Here is a 16,822-nt window from a genome sequence, read left to right as displayed (position 1 = left end):
CCATGAGAGGGGAATGGAATGAAGAGAAGGTATCCCAAGGAACAATCTGAGGTCAAAACCAAGGCCAGTTCCACCCAAAAAAAGCCTGACCATTGCTTTTGCTGAGTTTTAGCTTAGGTTCATCAGCACAAGGGGGCGAGGATAAGAAGCCTTTTCAGTGCTTGTAGAGGCAGCGGTTAACACTAGCATTGGGAAAGCCAGGTGAGCAGTCCCAGGGCCGGCACTCAGACAGAGGCCTTGGTGCAGCTGGACACAACGCAACATCTGGACACTGCCTCAGAGCAAACCCAGCTCCAAAACCTCCCCACTGCCCCAGACAGCTCCCACTGGGGTGGTGGCACCTGCCCAGATCACAAACAAGCCAAAGGAATTTCCGAAACCAGCAGTGAGCTGCAATCCCGGGTGGAGCTGTGGAACTACTCTCTTCCTCCTCCATAACCTCCGCGAATGCCTGTGGCTCCATGCAGTGCTGCACGCTGGCCCCAAAGCCTGACCTGTCACCTCCCCGAGCACTGGTCCAGGGGCAAGCTGTCCCTCTCCTTGCAGCCATCATGTAACACAAGAGCAGACAACTTACGGCTCGGCCCATGGATCTTGATAGGTTTGGTGCTGATGAGAGAATGGGAGCAGTTTTGGCAGACACAGTCCTTCCCGCTGAACGTGACCTTGTCTCCGATGGGGAATGGCTTCCTGCAGCCAAGGAAAAGGTAGGGAGGTGTGAGCTGCTTGCTCCTCTCCATGCACTACCTGGGGATGCCCACGAGCTCCTTCACCAGGCGCCAGCAGCACCTGCAGTGCCAGGGAGCCAAGGGCCTCCAGGGTGAGGACTATAAGGGGAGGTAGGGAGTGTGCCAGGGCAGGAGGACCAATGCAGGCATTAAGGCAGGTCTCCAGGCTGCAAAGGGAAGGTTCAGAGCCATTTCATTGCCTCCCAAGGGCTTCCACTAGGAAAACACAGACGAGGCACGTGCTGTGGTGCTGAGCAGGGAATGACGGGCTGTGGGCTAATGAACGCCCCTCTCCCTGGTACATGGCCAAGGACTGCAGGGCGCGTCTCTAGAGGGCTTGCATGCCCTCAGTGATGGCTTCAGCTCACCTGCAGGTGCTGCAGACAAAGCACTTGGGGTGGTAAGTTCTCCCCAGGGCAGAGATGACCTCTCCGGTGATGAAGTCACTGCAGCTGTCGCAGCGGGTCCCGTAGAGCTGTTGGTAGTCGTGGGTGCAGATGTACTCCTGGTTCTTAAAGAAGAAGCCTGACTGGGCCAGGTCACAGCCACACACTGTGGGGGGAGGACACGCACTGGTCAAGGGGGCAGCAGGCAGGTCTAGCCCCGGGGCTCAGCCACGGTCTCTGGGCCCACCTCTGCTGCATCTCTGATGGTTCCCCTTCCCACCAGAAGCGCTGGGGCCTTCCCCCAGCACCACAAGATGTCAGTGTTGGGCTGTGGTGGGGTGCAGGATGGTCCTGCCCAGACAGCCAGGGCTGGGCACTCCCAGAGGAAACACCAGTGCAGGGAGGGGAACCCCTGCAGCCCCCACCCACCTTGCACAAACAGCCCAGGAGGGTCTGTGGCATCCCTTCCTGGACCCACAGCACCCAGATGGGGCTCACAGAGTGTCGGGAAGCGAGGAACAAGACTGCAAAGAGTTGGGCATGCCCTAGAGACAGGTGGGGAGAGGTCTTCTCCATGCCCTGGGGCATGGCCTTCTCCATGCTGGGCCACCTCCACTCCCTGGCCTGGACACAAAGCCATGACCTAATGGGAACAGGTCCTGGGACACACTGAGGTTGGTGCTCTCACTGCTTGTTTTTCCATAGGTGTCCAGCCCAACCTTGCTTCCTTCCCTCCTGTGGCAACTGTGGGTGGTGCACAGCCCATCAGAGTAATCCAAGGAGATGTGGCAAGCCCTGGCCCTTAGTGTCATTTCCCTCTAACGCCTTCTCCATTCACAGAGAGACCTCAAGTGTATCCAATCCTGGAAGACACCTCAGGAACAGCAGAGGGACCAGGTCCTGAGGCCTTTGCACAATGCCCATCACCTGTCCTGCAAGGTGATGGGGTGGAAGGGGGAAGTACAGAGCAACTGAGAACTCACTGGCACAGCCCATCATGGTCTCTGCTTTACCCTTCCACCCCAAGCACCCCTCTGTCCCATCCTCACGCACCTCACTTGCACCTATGGGCCAGCCCACACAGCAGCCACCTTCCCCAGGGCAGAGCTTGACCCGCTGGCTGCAGGGCCTGCAGGGATAGAGTCGCAGCTTCTCTCCTGCAGAGCATCCCCTGCAAAGCAGGGCAGACAGCCAGGGGGTACAGGGCCAGCACCTGCTGCTTTCCAAAACAGCCTGCCAGCATTTCCTCACCAATGACTAGGGACAGGCCACCAGCTCTGGGACAGTATCAGGAAGCAGAAGCAAAAAAAACCACGTCTTGGTTCTGGGCTCCAGGGGCTGCACCAGCAATGCCAGGCTCCCAGCTACGCATCAGGGACAAGCCGTGGGGCTGGTGTGGGAGCTGGTGGCAGCCAGCCTGAGGTGACAGGGGGTAAGAGCTGTGAGGGAAGGTGAGACAGGAGGATTTCCTCTCATTATTTATTCCCTTTCACTTGGAAACAGGCAGCAAGCACTGCCAAGCTCTCCCTGCTGGCTCCTGGCCCCTTTGAAGCTGGCGGCTGTCTGAGCTCTCTGTCTGGGTGTGCAGCTCCCGCTCGCTCTCATGCGCCGAGTGGGAAGGGGCTCGGCACAGTGCTCCGAGCCTGTAGGTCAGCCCTGAGGGCAATCTGGGGCCCATATCTCCTCCCTGAGGTCCGGGGCTGCCTGTGCCACGGGGATGGGGCTGCAGCAGGGGTGGTGACAGCCCAGCAGAAGAGTCTCCTCCAGCCGAACCCTCCATCCCCAGGGGAGGAGCAGCAAAGCATGGCCAAGGCGCTGTGGATTTATGTCCTGCTTAGCACAAGGTGCTGGGAGCTTGGAAGACAAGAGACCTTTAAAAAGCCCTGGTAATGAGGTGCTTTACAACATACAGAAGTGGCCACTGGCCTGGTTGAGAGCAGCTGCTTTAATAAACATGCTAAAGAGCCCTTCAGTGTCAGCTCTAGGCCGTTAGCTTTTACGGCTCCACAGCACTCCCCTTGGGCTCAGAGAAGATTTGAGCAACCTCTCTCCTCTATTTCTCCGAGTCCCTGGCAGCCAGAGCCCCAGCTGCAGCACACGGCATCCCATGGCACCTTGGTTGCATCCCACGGGTGCGTGGCAGCAGTCCACCCCAGATCCCTCAGGAGCTGCTCTGGGCATCTTCTCTGCCTTGCTGCCTCTCAGGCAGGCTGGCAACACCTCCTCCTCCTCTCAGTTTGGGGGCAGGCTGGTGGCTGAAGGACACAGTGGCCCCCTGAGATCACAAATGGGCCATGGGTATGTTTGGGACCAGTGCAGCACAGGCTGTTGGCATTCAGGCAGCTTGAGGGTAGTCATGATGCCCAGGTCTCGGCCACCCTTGTTCACAGCCTGTTGGCTCTGGCATCTTGCAGAGGCATTGCCTGCACCATATCACATCCACCCCTGCGGGAAGCTGCCACCCCCAGGTGTATGACCACATCTCAGTGGGCCAAAGTAGGTCTGTCCCCAGCTTTCTGCTTTCCAGACTGCTTCCAGGGCTGTGGGCCACCAGCTCTTTGGGCGACACCATCCTACCTTGGCAGGTGAAGCAGCGGATGTGGAAGTGATTGCTCTGGACACGCACCACCTCTCCCTTGCAGGTGTCCCCACAACGGTAGCACTGGATGACGTTGGAGCTGCTCCCAGGGGTGTAGGGGTTTTGCTGATAGGGAACTGCTGGCAGAAAGGAGGGAGGGAAAAGCAAGAGAGGGGAAGGGTCTGTTAGCATTCAAGACACAGCTAGGTGTCACGACACTGACCTCAGCTCAGTGGCTGCAGAAGAGATCTCTGGCAACTGTGACAGAGCAGCCAGACATCAGGCCATCACTGAGGGCAAAGGACAACTGGGACTGCGCCCATGCCCAGTGACTCTGAGCTGGGTGCACAGCTCTGTCTGGATCTGGGATTTCCCTGTCCCCACAAAAGAGGCACTACCCATGTTTGGCTGACAGGTCTCCAGTCCTCAGTGTTGTGCAGTGCAAGTGCCTGGGCACTGCTCTGTCTCCCTTCATGGACAACCAGGTCACCTGCACCATCGCTCCAAAGCCATGCAGAGCTCCCCAGATGCTATCCTGTCTCCTAAGCAGGTGCAGAAGGACAACACAGGTACCAGCTACCCACTGGGTCTGCCTCCGCTCAGCCTTTAGGCAGTCCTGGCTTGCTACTGGCCTGCTCAGGAACATACCAGTGAGCACTGATTTGGCAGCAGCATGGGAAGGAACTCCTGGTTTTTTTTGAGCTTTCACTTGTTTGATTAGGAACTCGATGAAGAAGTAATTTTTCAAGGAGCTTTCAAGATTTCAACATTTTAAAGAGCAGCTCCTGCATTCCCTGCCCCACCTGCAACTGCATGGGCTGCTCACAGGAGCTCTGGGCTGGCTGACACCATGCTAACTGCTGGAGGCATGGGCCAAGCAGCAAAAGACTTGTTTGCTGTAAGATTTCAGAGAGGGAGTTGCAATTTGGGCAACTTGAGCAGTGAATGGCAGGATTTCAATGGACCAGAGACTTTCTGACCTGGTGCTGAACTGCGTTCCCAGGAACAAGAGAAGCAGCTGATTGAAACATGGTATGTGAACTCCCTCCATAGCAGGGAGGAAGGGGAACAGGACAGAGGACATCACTCATCAGAGAGGCTCCTCATTCACCACGGGGCAGATCATGTGACAGGGAAGAGAAACAGCCCATTATTGACTTCTCTGTCAAAATGGCATTGAGGCTGTCTCACAGAAAAATCCCATGCCATATGCCAAGTGCCCAGAGACATGTGCTATGGACGTGCAGCACTGGGAAAATGGGCTGTCCCTCCCTGAACACTGCTCCATCCCCTGGGGCTATGGAGCTGCTGGGGACTAGCTGCCTTGCCAAGTCCAAACTAAGTGCTGCAAGAAAAGCTGAGGTGTTTTCCTGTGAGTGCCCACCAGCAAAGCTCAGGCTCCAGCCTTGACATGAACTTCCAAGCATTGCTGGGACTTCCCTCCTGATCATGCTCTTGCAGGCCAAGAGCACTCAGAGGCCAGAGGTACTCGAGGTACTAAAGGGTACTGCAGTGCCAACAGAGGAGCTATAAAACAGGAGTCAGGCCTGGAGCTCAGACCAGCAGAGACACTAACTAGTCTAGATCTAAATCACTTTGAGGTACCAAATATGATGAAGAACACCTATAATGGGAGCAGGGGACCTCCATCCATGCTTTTGCAGGCATGCTCTACAGGGAAGTACAAGCCCTGGAAAGAGGGGTCCAAGGCCTCCTGCAGCAGCAGCTGCTGCTGCTGGTGGGCACCCATGAACTCTGCAGCAGTCTGGGGGCACCCAGGCCTGACCCCAACAGGATCTCCTGAGGCTGGGATAGATGGGAGATCTCTTCAGTAGGGGTCTCCAGCAGAGCAAGAGTTACAGCACTGAAACTTCCTCCCACACACCCGTGCTCACACCCTCGCTGAGAACGAAGCAGAAGCCAAGCCCTGGGACACAGCCACAGCAATCCACAAAGCTTGAAAAGAAAAGCAGGAGGGAGGGGGGGAGAAAGGCTGGGAATTAATCAACACTTAAACAAACATTAATAATAAAAAAGTGGGAAGAAAAAATACAATCACTGAAAATGCAGGCATCCCTTATTCCAGGCTTCCGGTCTCTAGGGGAAACTTCTTGGTGACCATAGCAACACACCACCAAGCCTCTGCACTAGCAGGTCTGATGGGAGGGAAGGCAGAGGAAAAGGATTTGAGGATGGAAGAGATGCTTATAGCTGTGTTACACCACTGGCATAGATGAAACTGGTATGGTCACTCCTCTTTGCACCCATGGAGATGAGTCAGGACCCAGCTTTGTTCAGCACTAAGCCAAAAGCTCCCCGATTTACGATTAACCTCTGGCCCATGCTGGAATTTTGCTCCAGGAACATTAACGCATTGTTTTGCTGGGGCTCTGCTTGTTTTCGAGCAGGCAGCTGCCCGCCTCATGGCCTCGTGCAGGAAGTATTACACATCACAACACCCCTGAGCAGAGGGACAGCTGAGCAGGGCAAAGCTCATTACACCAAAATAATCCAGTAATAATGTAAGTAGCATTAGTGGCCTCGCAGGCCAAGATACAGCAGTCGGGGTGAGGGGGGTGGGAGCCGCCCAAGGAATGCCTTAATCGCACCCCAGTTTACTCCCACTTTTGCTGGTAGAGCAGGAAATTAAGCTGGCTTCGCTCAGCGATTAATGCATTTGTGCTCCACAATGCAGCACAAAAGGCAGCCCAGGGCTGGGTTCCTGCTGGCGCTTGATCCGCAGGGTCCAAGGAGCCACTGCGGTCACAGCCAGGCAGCAAACTGCCACGCGTGGGCACACAACAGATTCCCACTGATCGGGATTAAGGTGGCACCTCTGGTCAGGGACTGGTGCCCTGTACAGTCTTAGGGACAGACAGCAGCAGCCGTATGCAAGCAAGGGAGCTTGTGACCTGGGGCAGGGAGAGATGGTGCCCCAGATCACACTCAAGGCTATGTAGAGGAGCTTTTTCCCCCTAGGAGTGCAGAGGGACCTCACTCAAGAGATCCTCCAACTCATGCTGCAGTAAGCAATCTGCAGGATCCTGCTGTGCATCCTGAGGCAATCCCCCTCCTTCATTCCCAAAGCCTTCTGCTTCAGGAGGGCCAACAACCTCGTTTGCCTTCCTGTCCTCCTCCTGCACAGCATCCCAGCCTTCCACAGAGAAGCAGCAGGACAGGGGAGTGCTGAACCCCTACACTGCCTCTGAAGTGCTTTAAGCCCTCCAGGGAGGAGGGAGGCTGATGGGATGATCCTCATACACCTTGGAGGGATGGCAGCTCAACACCAATGCAGAAAACAGGTGAGCTCAGGGCTGAAAGGCTGACACAAAGCAAGCTCCACCAGCTGCTTGGGACCCCCACCCAGGCACCCCCATGTACCACAACCACACACCCCAGCAGCAACACAGAACTGAATTTCCAGGAGCACAAGCTGTAAGGAGCAGGACACCCAGGGGTATTTATAAAGATCCATCCATTTTCCCTTACTGGGATCAGACCAGGTCCTGCTGGTTTCCCACCTATCTCCTTCTCCCAGCCTATTAGCCCTCCAGGAAGGTCAATTACGTAGAAACTGCTGCAGGTGGAGTTTGCAACATTAGCAACAGGTAATTGGAAGCTCTCCCCCCCAGCCTGGAGAGCTTGCCCTGATGCTGTTTGTTATCAGAATGTTTATGAAACAACATCTTCACAGGGGGATGGGGAGGCCTGATTTAATTAATTACCAGTAATTAATATTTGCACAATGCTTAGAGAGCCACAGGTGAAAGGGACTGTGGAAGAGCAAAGCATTCACCCTTTAATTAATAATGAGAGGCAGTGCCACTGTGGGAAGCTGAGGTGGGTGGGTGCCAGGGGGTGGGAAGGTGTGCTGCTGGGGCTGAGTGCTGGCAAGTGCAGCCAGGTGTGAGCAAGCAGGTGCTGGCTGTGTGGAGGGGAGGGGAGGGTGCTGTGGGTGTCAGCATGGGGTCCAGCTCCAGGGGGTGCTGGGTGTGTGCCTGGGTGAGACCTGAGCTGGGGTGGATGCTGGGAGGTGAGGGAGAGCAGAAGCAGTGTGGCAGGGCAGACATTGCTCTTAGAAGTCCTCACACCTCCATGGGGCTGAGCCCCCTACAGCAGCTGCTGTTTTTCGATCCTCTGCACTCACTCACAGTGAGCAATTCACCACAGTTATCCTCTGTATGCTCCCTGAGCTAACAAGGGCTGTAAATCATCCTCTCGCAAAAACCCACTTGGGGGTGGTGGGACCAGCATGGTATGGGACAGCTCGTGGCACAGGATGGGGCTCCCCCTAGGGAGGGTGAGGGGACCTGGCCACCCCTGCTGGGCAGCTGAACTCTAAGGTGGGCTTGGCTGGCAGACCCCGTGCCCTCACGTCTCTAGGGAAGGGCTGATGCCATGGCACTGGGCGAAGGCGAGGAGGGGGCCAGGAACACGGTGGGAGCCAGGGCGGCTCAGGAAGAGGAAGCCCTGCCCCGCCAGCGCACTGGCCGCAGAGGCGTCGAGGCCGAGGGGCGGCAATGACTGGCCAGAAAGGAATTTTACTGGAAGTGCTGGAGGCTGAGGGGGAGGCTGGGGTGAAGCACTGGCGATGGGACACAATGTGCTGGGTTGGGGGCAGAGAAGAAAGCCCCACTGGGATGCAGGGAGAAAGAGGTGGCACTCTGGGAGCTTGCACCCCAAATCCTCTCCCTGCAGCAGGGGTGCAGGGTGACCTGGATGGCTCTTAGCCCCATGGGAGGTGAAGGGGAGGATTTCCCCTCCAGGTGGGAGCTGTGCTGCATCCCAAGGGTGGCTGGGGAGGAAGGGTGGGAGCTCCAGCAGCCGTGGGATATGCGTTTCCCATCAGCAGCAGGGCTGAGAACATCTGCCTCCCATCCCACAGCGGCCAAAGAGGTTGGCCGTGGCCATAAAAATACTTTTGGGGAGGAAGGGAAAGACGGGCTTGGAGTCAAATGATGCTTGTGCTGCAGCCAGCCGTCCTGCCAGGGCTGCCTCCGACCCTGGGGTGGAGAAATGAGCCTGCTCTGGCCACCACAGCTGTTCATCCACCCCAGCACCCTGTGAAGAAGGTGATGGTGGGGAAAGGTGCTGGGGGCTGTTGGCAGCGGACAGCTAGGTAAGGGCCACAGTGTGGGTATGTGCACCCTGCCGTGCCGGTGGCCCAGCTGAAAGATGAGCAGAATTACCCCTGAAATAGAGGAAGGGGCCAACAGTTATGGTGCTCAGCTCCGGTGGCAAATCTGACACTTGCTGTGACATCTGCATGGCCATCTCAGTGCTCAGGCAGCTGCCCACTGCTTTCCATCAAGCTTCTGCAGACGAAAGTCATTTTGACCAAGAAGAAAATTACATATTTACCCTTGGTCAAGATATTTTCTCTTCTGATCTTTCCCCTAAGTAAAATCCAGAAGTGTCACATGATTCCTTACTTAATGTTTAGGTTTTTAGGCTGGGGCAGGCCGGGTGCTCCCGATAAAAGAATGGGCTGAGGACAGGTACCACAGATCTGCTGTGGGATAATTTGAGCCTGGAGCAGCTCTAGCTGCTTTTCCCACTGTTTGCATTGCATACATTGCTGTCCCTACATGTGCAGCACAGCAGCGAGCTGAGATAGGCACTGGCAGGGAAGGTGGACTGGGAGCAACAGGGACGGACCTCCTGTCTTACACAGACCAGGCACTGAGGTATTTCCAAACCATCAGAAAACAGTCCTGTTAGTTAGCAGAGCATTGTGCAGGCAGGATTATGAACCCCAGCCAAGTCTATGCCAGCCTCTCCTCTCCCAGCTTGCAGGCAGAGCCATCTGCGGCTTACAGCTAAAAAACCTCCGTTGTGTCACAGCTCCTAATCTACCCCTAGGCTTCTCTAATTAGATCATGACCAATTATTGCTTCCACCTGCCTCACACTGTCCCCTTGCCCCCACCACTGTCACTCTGCACTGTATCGCCTCCCTCGGTGTGACACAGGCCGCAAACAAGATGTGGATGCTGTGAGGATGGCAGCCAGCAGAGCTGCAGTGGCAGATGCCAGCACAGGCGAGGGCATGTGGCTGCCGGCAGCAGGACGGGGCTAGGATGGGGACACTGGGCCAGCACCAGCATTGCATGGGGGAGGGAGTCCTCTTTAGCTAGGTATTATGGGGAGGATCTGAATGAGCATGGCTCATCACAGAGGATAATGCTAGCTCTATTCTTCCCAGCTAGGCTCTGTGCAAGTCCTTTCTTTGCAGGGATAGCTCAAGGATGCAGGGCAGGGGTGCCAGTCCTGTGCTCCCACCCTGCAGCACCCTTGCTGCTCCCCGTCCACGGCATTGCCTGGCCCGTCTGCACCTCCCCCCACCTGCTGCCTCTCCCACGAGGGCTGGCAGCTGGGCAAAACCACTGCAACAGGCTCCTAATGAGCTCAAATGCATGCTCTGGCCCTGCTCCAGCCTCTGACCCTGGGTCTTGGTGCAGAGTTGAACCTTGGGATGCTTGAAGGCTCATGCCCTGCCTTGGCAGGACAGCAGGTGGGAAGGATGAAGTCCAGGGGTGTGGGCACTGCCCAGAGAGCCAGCAGCACTACTGTGCTTTGCACCACACAGGCAATGCTGCCTGTACAGAGAGGTGCAGTGGGCAGAACCAGCCTCTCCTCTTGCTCCGCTCCCCATGCTCCCAGCACCGTGCTAGGAAGCAAAGCAGCCAGGGCTGGGGGCTTCCCAATGCCCATGTCAAGCTGGAACTGGGAGGAGGCAGCAAACTGTCACACAGACTTGAGTGGTGGCAGCTGCTGTGGCTGGCCAAGTGACATGGGAAGGGGCCCAAATGGGTGCCAAAGCCTCATGCTAACAGCAATGGCATGGCAGGACCCTGTACTGGATTGGGAATTGGTCTGGGGGGGGGACACGACACTACTACCACTCTGAAAAGAGAGAGGAGGAAAGTAGAAAACACAGTTGGAAGAGACTAAGGAGAAAGAGGATAGAAGGGAAAAGGAAAAAAGAAGATGGAGCAGTAAATAGCGAGGGCCCTGCCCATGCGGCAGAGTTCACTTCTGGCTGCTGTGGAAATTTTTCTCAAACGTGAGCACTGAGGAAGCTGTGCTGACCCGGCTGCTGGGCCCGTGCCTGCCTGCAGGATGTTTACTTCCCCAGTACAGGCAGCCCAGGCAGGGCATAACGTGCTAGGGAAACCCAAAGACCCCACTGCTGCTGCTGGCTGAGGCTGCAGCAGGTTTTTTCTCCTCCCCTGCAGAAATGTGCAACCCCCTGGGGAACCCCCCTGGCACCACCACTCAGCCCCACCGCCAGCTGGGCCATGGGGCGTGCTGGGCAAGATGCCTGATTTGCTGAAAGCACCAACTGCTGCAATGGTGATTTTTGCAGATTCTCAAGAAAAAGAGGAAAAAGTTGCTCTTCCAGTTCTTGCAGCTGCAGGGAAATTTGAAGACTTCGGTGCAGAGCAGCATGACAACAGAAAGCCTTGTGTAGCGCTCCTGAGCTTCCCCAGCCTGACAGCTATTCCATGGGCTGCCCGGAGCTGGTGAGCCAGGGAGGACACTGTCCCAGCAACCCCCAGCCATCCCGTGGCATCTTCACTCACAGGGTCGGAGCGATGCAGCCGTGCCCAGGGCACCACTCATGCAAGTCTGGGGAAAGAGATCCTTTCATCACTCAAGAGGCAGTGGAAGGAGAATGAGCATGGCACCCTGCCACAGCCTAAACAGCATCCCCAGCCCCATGCTGATCCATGCCATATGGTGGGTGCCTGGAGCTGGGGTGCATCTCCCACTACCAATGCTCTCACGCCAGCAGCAGTACCTGCCCAGAGGCACCAGGGATTTTAACAGTGTTTGCTTCCCAGCACAGAACTACCCTTTAAAGTTTTATCATCACTCACCAGCCCCTGTTGCTAAGTAAATGAAGCAGTGGCGGGCTCGGTGGGCAAGAGCCTCCACTGCCTGGCAAGCGCTGCGGCATGGGGCCAGCATCTCTCGAAAGCTTTGCTGATACTTTCCATTTCCTGCAAGGGCCCTGCCCTGACAGCTGTGTGTGGGCTGGAGGAGGGCAAGGGCCCAGAAAGGCTGCTGTGCGCCCTGTGTGTGGGAGCTTAGGGGGTACAGAGCAAGGCAGGAGGTCTTGCTGGAAGATAACACACATTAGGAGTTCAACATCTGCAGTTGAACACACATGCTTGCAGCCACATTAGTGCATGGCTTGCGTGGTATGTATGTGCCCGCCATGCTGGCTGTGTTTCTCCCGTCTCCCATAAGCATTGCCAGGGTCTTTTTTTTCCCAGATAATGCTTGTACAGCTTGTCATGGCAACAAGATCTCCTTGAACTGCAATTGCAGCTGGGATGCCTGGCGCTAGCACATTTGCCTGTCTGCAGAGATCATGGAAGCCCCTTCCAGCAGAGCTCTGGGCTCCACAGACCCCCAAACTGGGTGAGAGCAGGACCCCCAAGGGAGGGCAGGGGCCTGCCTCCCTGCACCAGGCCCAAGCAGGCCCCCCAACCAGGATGCAACTGGGATTTGGGGATTTTTTGCAATGACTTACAGACAGCACCAGACAGTTTCTCCTATTTCATCACCTCCAAGAAGGGCCTGTGAGATGCTCAGCCCCCCTGCACTGGGCCAGCTGCTCCCCACCTTGTGCATGGCCCCCCCAGCAGCAGCTTGCAGGAGGAACAGAAGAACTGGGCGATGTGGGAGACGAAGGCTGTGCATTCAGCAGCCCCCTCCTCACAGGCAGGGCAGGGGCTGGGGTTGCTCCTCCCATGGTCACTCTCCTGGGCACAGCACTCCAAGCTGCAGGCAAAATCCACCTCTGCTCCTAGCACCATGCTTACACTGGGAGCCGCTCTCCCCAAGCAATACTATTTTCATCCTAATGTGCCATATCACAGAGTGCCTGTCCCACTGGGGCTCCAGTCTGCATCCCAGAACTGACACCGAGTGCTGCAGATAACCACAAAGGTTTGAGATGAGGAGTTCAGCCCCTCTGATAGCTCACACGAAAGAGATCCCTCAGCACCTGGTATACCTTATCTGCATGCAGGCTGAATGCAGCACAGCTGCCTGTGTATTTCTTACATGGCATCCCCAGGCAGGCATGGTATTTCCACTGAGCGTGGTGCTGGAGACATAGTACTCAACAGGGAATCTCAGGCTCTAGGAACAGCAATAAATCTCCAAAAGGCACAGCTCAAATTTCACAGTAACAATTTAATTCCACTACCCTATTATCCCTGAGAATATTTCAGCAGTTCTTGATGTCTTGGGGAGAGGAAGAGAAAGGATAGCTGCATTTTAATTAATAATGGCTGAAACACATGACTGCCCAGGGCAGAAGCTGTGGTGAGCCCGGAGCAGGGAGTTATGCCAAACAGGAGGGGATGGCATGGCAGTTCCCAGGCACCAAAGGTACTAGGGCCTGCTCTGGGGTAGATCCAGCAACTGTGAGTAGCCCTCTCTGCCCCATTCTCAGGCAGGCACAAGGATGCTCCGCACCTCTGCAAGCCAGGAGGCTATTTTTCTTCTTTCTCTTAAAATCTTTGTGAGGACATTAGCTAGCCATAGCCCTGAAGCTCTTGCCCCACTCTGACATGAGGTCAGACTCATGAAAATAGCCCAGTGAAGGTGAAGCTGCCCTGATGGTGAAGCTGGGGTGTGGTGGCTGTCTGCATGGCCAGCTCCTGCTGCAGCACACAGAGGTGGCTGAGGCTCTTGGTTGTCAGAGCCCAGGTTCAGAAGGATACCAGCGAGGATCGCAGCAGTCCCAAGCAAGCTTTTGGAGTGAGCAGGACCACTCTTTGCTGGTGCAGCTCCCTAGCTTGTAGCTATCCAACTGCTAGCCAGAGCCACTTCAGTGGTATGAAGCCCCCACTAGCAACTTGGGACTAGCAGTGCTGGGAAGTGAGATGCTTCCCCCAGCACGTGGGATATGTATCTCCATCTCCTGATGGCTATGAGGTGACTTCTGCTGCCAGCTCTTCCGGGTCCCCCACCCCCTGCAAGAACAGCCTGGCTGGGAAAGCACCCTGGTTTGCACAGAGGTATCGGGTGCAGCAGGGGTGGAAGGGACCAGATCAGAGTTGCTCTGGCCCCATGCACAAGCCTCCAGGGCCCTAGAGCATCACTGCAGCAGAGCTGGATCAGATCCTGGTTCCACTAGGCTCCCCACAGCCATGCTGAGGTCCCTGCACAAGGCACTTTCACCCCAATCTTGGGTGCCTGGTGGTTTGGTGCCACAAGCCATTCCTCACAGGATGTGCAGGGCTGAGAAGGGCTTCATTCAGACATCCCAAAGCACCCTGCAGCTCCCATGGCCAGGGTCAGGAGCCCAAGTGCCACCTGTGGTCCAGGAGCCAGCCAAGCTGTGCAGGGGCTGCCATCAAGCCAGTGCACAGCCAGCAGCTGGCAGAGCACCGTAGCAGCACACCAGGCTGCACAGCACAAGCTGGTGTAGGGCCAGGGAGCTGCAGAGAACCACCCAGGAGCACAGGCAACTATTGATTTGCTTTTGAGAAAAATGGAGCAGTGAAGCCATGGGGGAGAGGGGGTGAGAGGCATGAGTGCATGAGCTGAAGGAGAAATGGAGGATGCAGACAGCAAACAGGCATCCTCAGGGGCCGAATCCAGAGCACATGCACTGCCCAGAGCTCTTTTCTCTCTCTCCCCCTCACCCCAGCAGGAGATGACAGAGGTGCCCCACCACCATGGGGGACACACTTGGACAACCTGAGCAGATGCCTGCACACACGCTCATCAGCTCTTCACTTGGAAGGCTGTTAAGATGCTGGATCCAGGCCCAGAAAGCCAGACCAGGTCCTTCTTGAGGGACTGCCTCTTGATTCAGAAGGTCAGCCACAATTTAGGAGGACTGATGAAGCAATAATCATCAGGAGCAAAGCCTAGGGTGATGCAGAGGTACAGGAGCCAGCGGGTAGCTGCCAAGAACCCCTGGCCTCATAGTGTGCATCCCAGCCCTGCACTAGGGCATCACAACACTCCAGATCCAGAGCCCTCGCAGCACCTGCCAGGAGAGATGAGACCAGGCTCCTATGGTGCTGCACAAAACCACCCTTTTATGCACAAAGCCAACAATCTGGCCAGGGACATGGTGAGAGCTGACAAACACTCCTGCCCTCTCATCCCACGTACATCTCTCTGCAGCATCCCAGCCCTGACCTGCAGCTGGAGACATCCCCTGCCTCCTGCATGCGGCTGAGGACCTGCGCAGGCTGCCGGTGTTTGCCGCCACTCCGGGGCAGCCCCCTCCCCGGCAGACGGGCAGCACTCTCCAAGATCAGCATTTTGGACTGCAGAAAGGTTTATTTCAGGCAGGTGAGGAGAGATCCCTGCTGAGAGGCTGAAGATGGGATTTCATCCTTACATCTGGTTCAGCTTAAAAAAAAAAAAATCTTGTCAGAGCTGCTATAGATACAAATAAACTGCATATGAGCAAGGGGGTGTGACATGGATGAGTACATCCTGCACACAGACACATCACACATCTATGGCTCAAGCTCTGCCTGTGTCCCAAAGCAGGGCTGGGGTGGGGACTACCCTGGGACAGGGATCTGGGAGAACACAAACCCACCTGAGTGGTCATGGAGATAGATACATGGCTGCTTTTGGTGACCCTCTGTGGATCCTAGGTGCCAGAGGACCATCTGAGGCCACGTTCTCTGGCAGACACTGCTGCAGCATACAGCCAAATACTTGATGGCAACCTTCCTCTGCTCTGCTGCTGGACCCTGTTATCCCCAGGGCATGCTTGCCTGGCTGGGGGAACACACAGCCCCAGCCCTGAATCTCCAGTGCAGTGGGATGCTGCAGAGCAAGAGCAAATATGAAAGCCTCCCCCGTATCACCTCCCTTACTGTGGCCATCCCACAACATGCCCCTCCCTCAGTACATGTGGCCACTGCATCCCACCCATTCTCTGAGTGCAGGGCCAAACTAGAGCTGCCGCCCCCAGCAGGAGCTTTGGGCCACTCAACACCACATGGGTCCCACCAGCCCCACTGCCGCCCCTGACCACCCCAGCCTCTTCCCTGCTCACCTGGCTGGGGAGGGGACCTGGCAGGGTGGTCTCAAAGGATGCAGCATTCTTGGCAGCCAGGCACCAGCCAGAGCATTTCTCCGCCTCCCCCCCCACCTTCCCTGATTTTATTCGTGAGGCATGACAAGTGGGTGAGCTACAACCAGCCAAACAGCGCACCCAGCAGCCTCAGACAGTGAAAACAAAGGAGGAACATGCCTCAGCTGGGGGCTGGACCCAGCCCCAGCCCACACAATGCCATTCTCTGCTCTAATTGGGCTGGAGCAGTCTGGGGGGGTCCATGTGAGAGGATGCTCTTGGGTCTCAGAGTCAAGGGATGCCAGGTATGCATGGTAGGAGAGACTAAACTTGAAGTTCTTGCCAAAAGATGAGAACAGTTAGCTCATCATTTTGCTGAGGCCAAATTTCCTGTTAAATAGTCTGTGTTCAATGCTGGGAGGCATTCTGTGCCACATGGAGTGCAGGGAGCCCAGGGGGACTCTCCTTTCTGCTGCCAAAGCCCACCTGCCACCACCATCATGGTATGCAGCAGCCTGGGCAAACTTTAGCAGGAAGAGTACCAGCTGAAAGAGATAAAAACCCCCAGAAAGCAGCAAAGGGGCTTTCTGAGGAAGGGAAAGGGCAAAGGAGCTGTTAGATGGTCTCCGACACAGTGGCATCTCCCGCTGGGCCTTGGAGGGGGCTGTGGAATCAGTGCCAGGGTGTCCAGGACAGGAGCTGACACAATGGAAACATTCAGGCTGGTTCCTCACACGCACACGAACGTGCCAGAGACAGCCAGGACAGAAAGGAGCTTATTTCTGGCTGATGCATGGAGGGATTTTCTGTTTGCTGCTGTATTTTGTATTTGCAGCCTGCCGTATGGAAATGCTTTTTCTCTTTAACCTCCACCCACAAGCCCAATGGATTTTGTTGCCATTTTCAAAACATATGGTGCATACATCAAAAACATAGAATGCTATATTTAAAATATTACAAAGCAAGCCAGGAGCCAGCATTTTTAAACTAGGGCAGTGTCTGAGAGTGAAAAATGTGGGGATTTAGGATTTTCTATACCAGATCAGAGAAACAGCCCCAAT

General features: G+C 55.9%; 1 protein-coding gene across 15 annotated transcripts in view; it reads right to left on the bottom strand.

Annotated features, from left to right (window-relative positions):
- The window catches only part of ABLIM3 (actin binding LIM protein family member 3), a 56,372-nt gene that overhangs the window by 20,110 nt on the left and 19,440 nt on the right, over positions 1–16,822 (bottom strand). For 12 of the 15 annotated variants that reach the window (XM_075102030.1, XM_075102023.1, XM_075102029.1 and 9 more), the window contains exons 2-4: positions 3,692–3,832; positions 1,097–1,280; positions 578–690 (exon numbers count right to left, since the gene is read on the bottom strand). In XM_075102030.1, the coding sequence (XP_074958131.1) occupies positions 578–690; positions 1,097–1,280; positions 3,692–3,832 (438 nt within the window). The remainder of the gene's footprint in view (positions 1–577; positions 691–1,096; positions 1,281–3,691; positions 3,833–16,822) is intronic. The other 3 variants (XM_075102031.1, XM_075102025.1, XM_075102018.1) reach the window with 1 other exon arrangement.

Source organism: Phalacrocorax aristotelis, chromosome 8 (assembly GCF_949628215.1).
Source record: "Phalacrocorax aristotelis chromosome 8, bGulAri2.1, whole genome shotgun sequence".
Classification (NCBI taxonomy): domain Eukaryota; kingdom Metazoa; phylum Chordata; class Aves; order Suliformes; family Phalacrocoracidae; genus Phalacrocorax; species Phalacrocorax aristotelis.
This window is presented reverse-complemented; position numbering and strand designations above follow the sequence as displayed.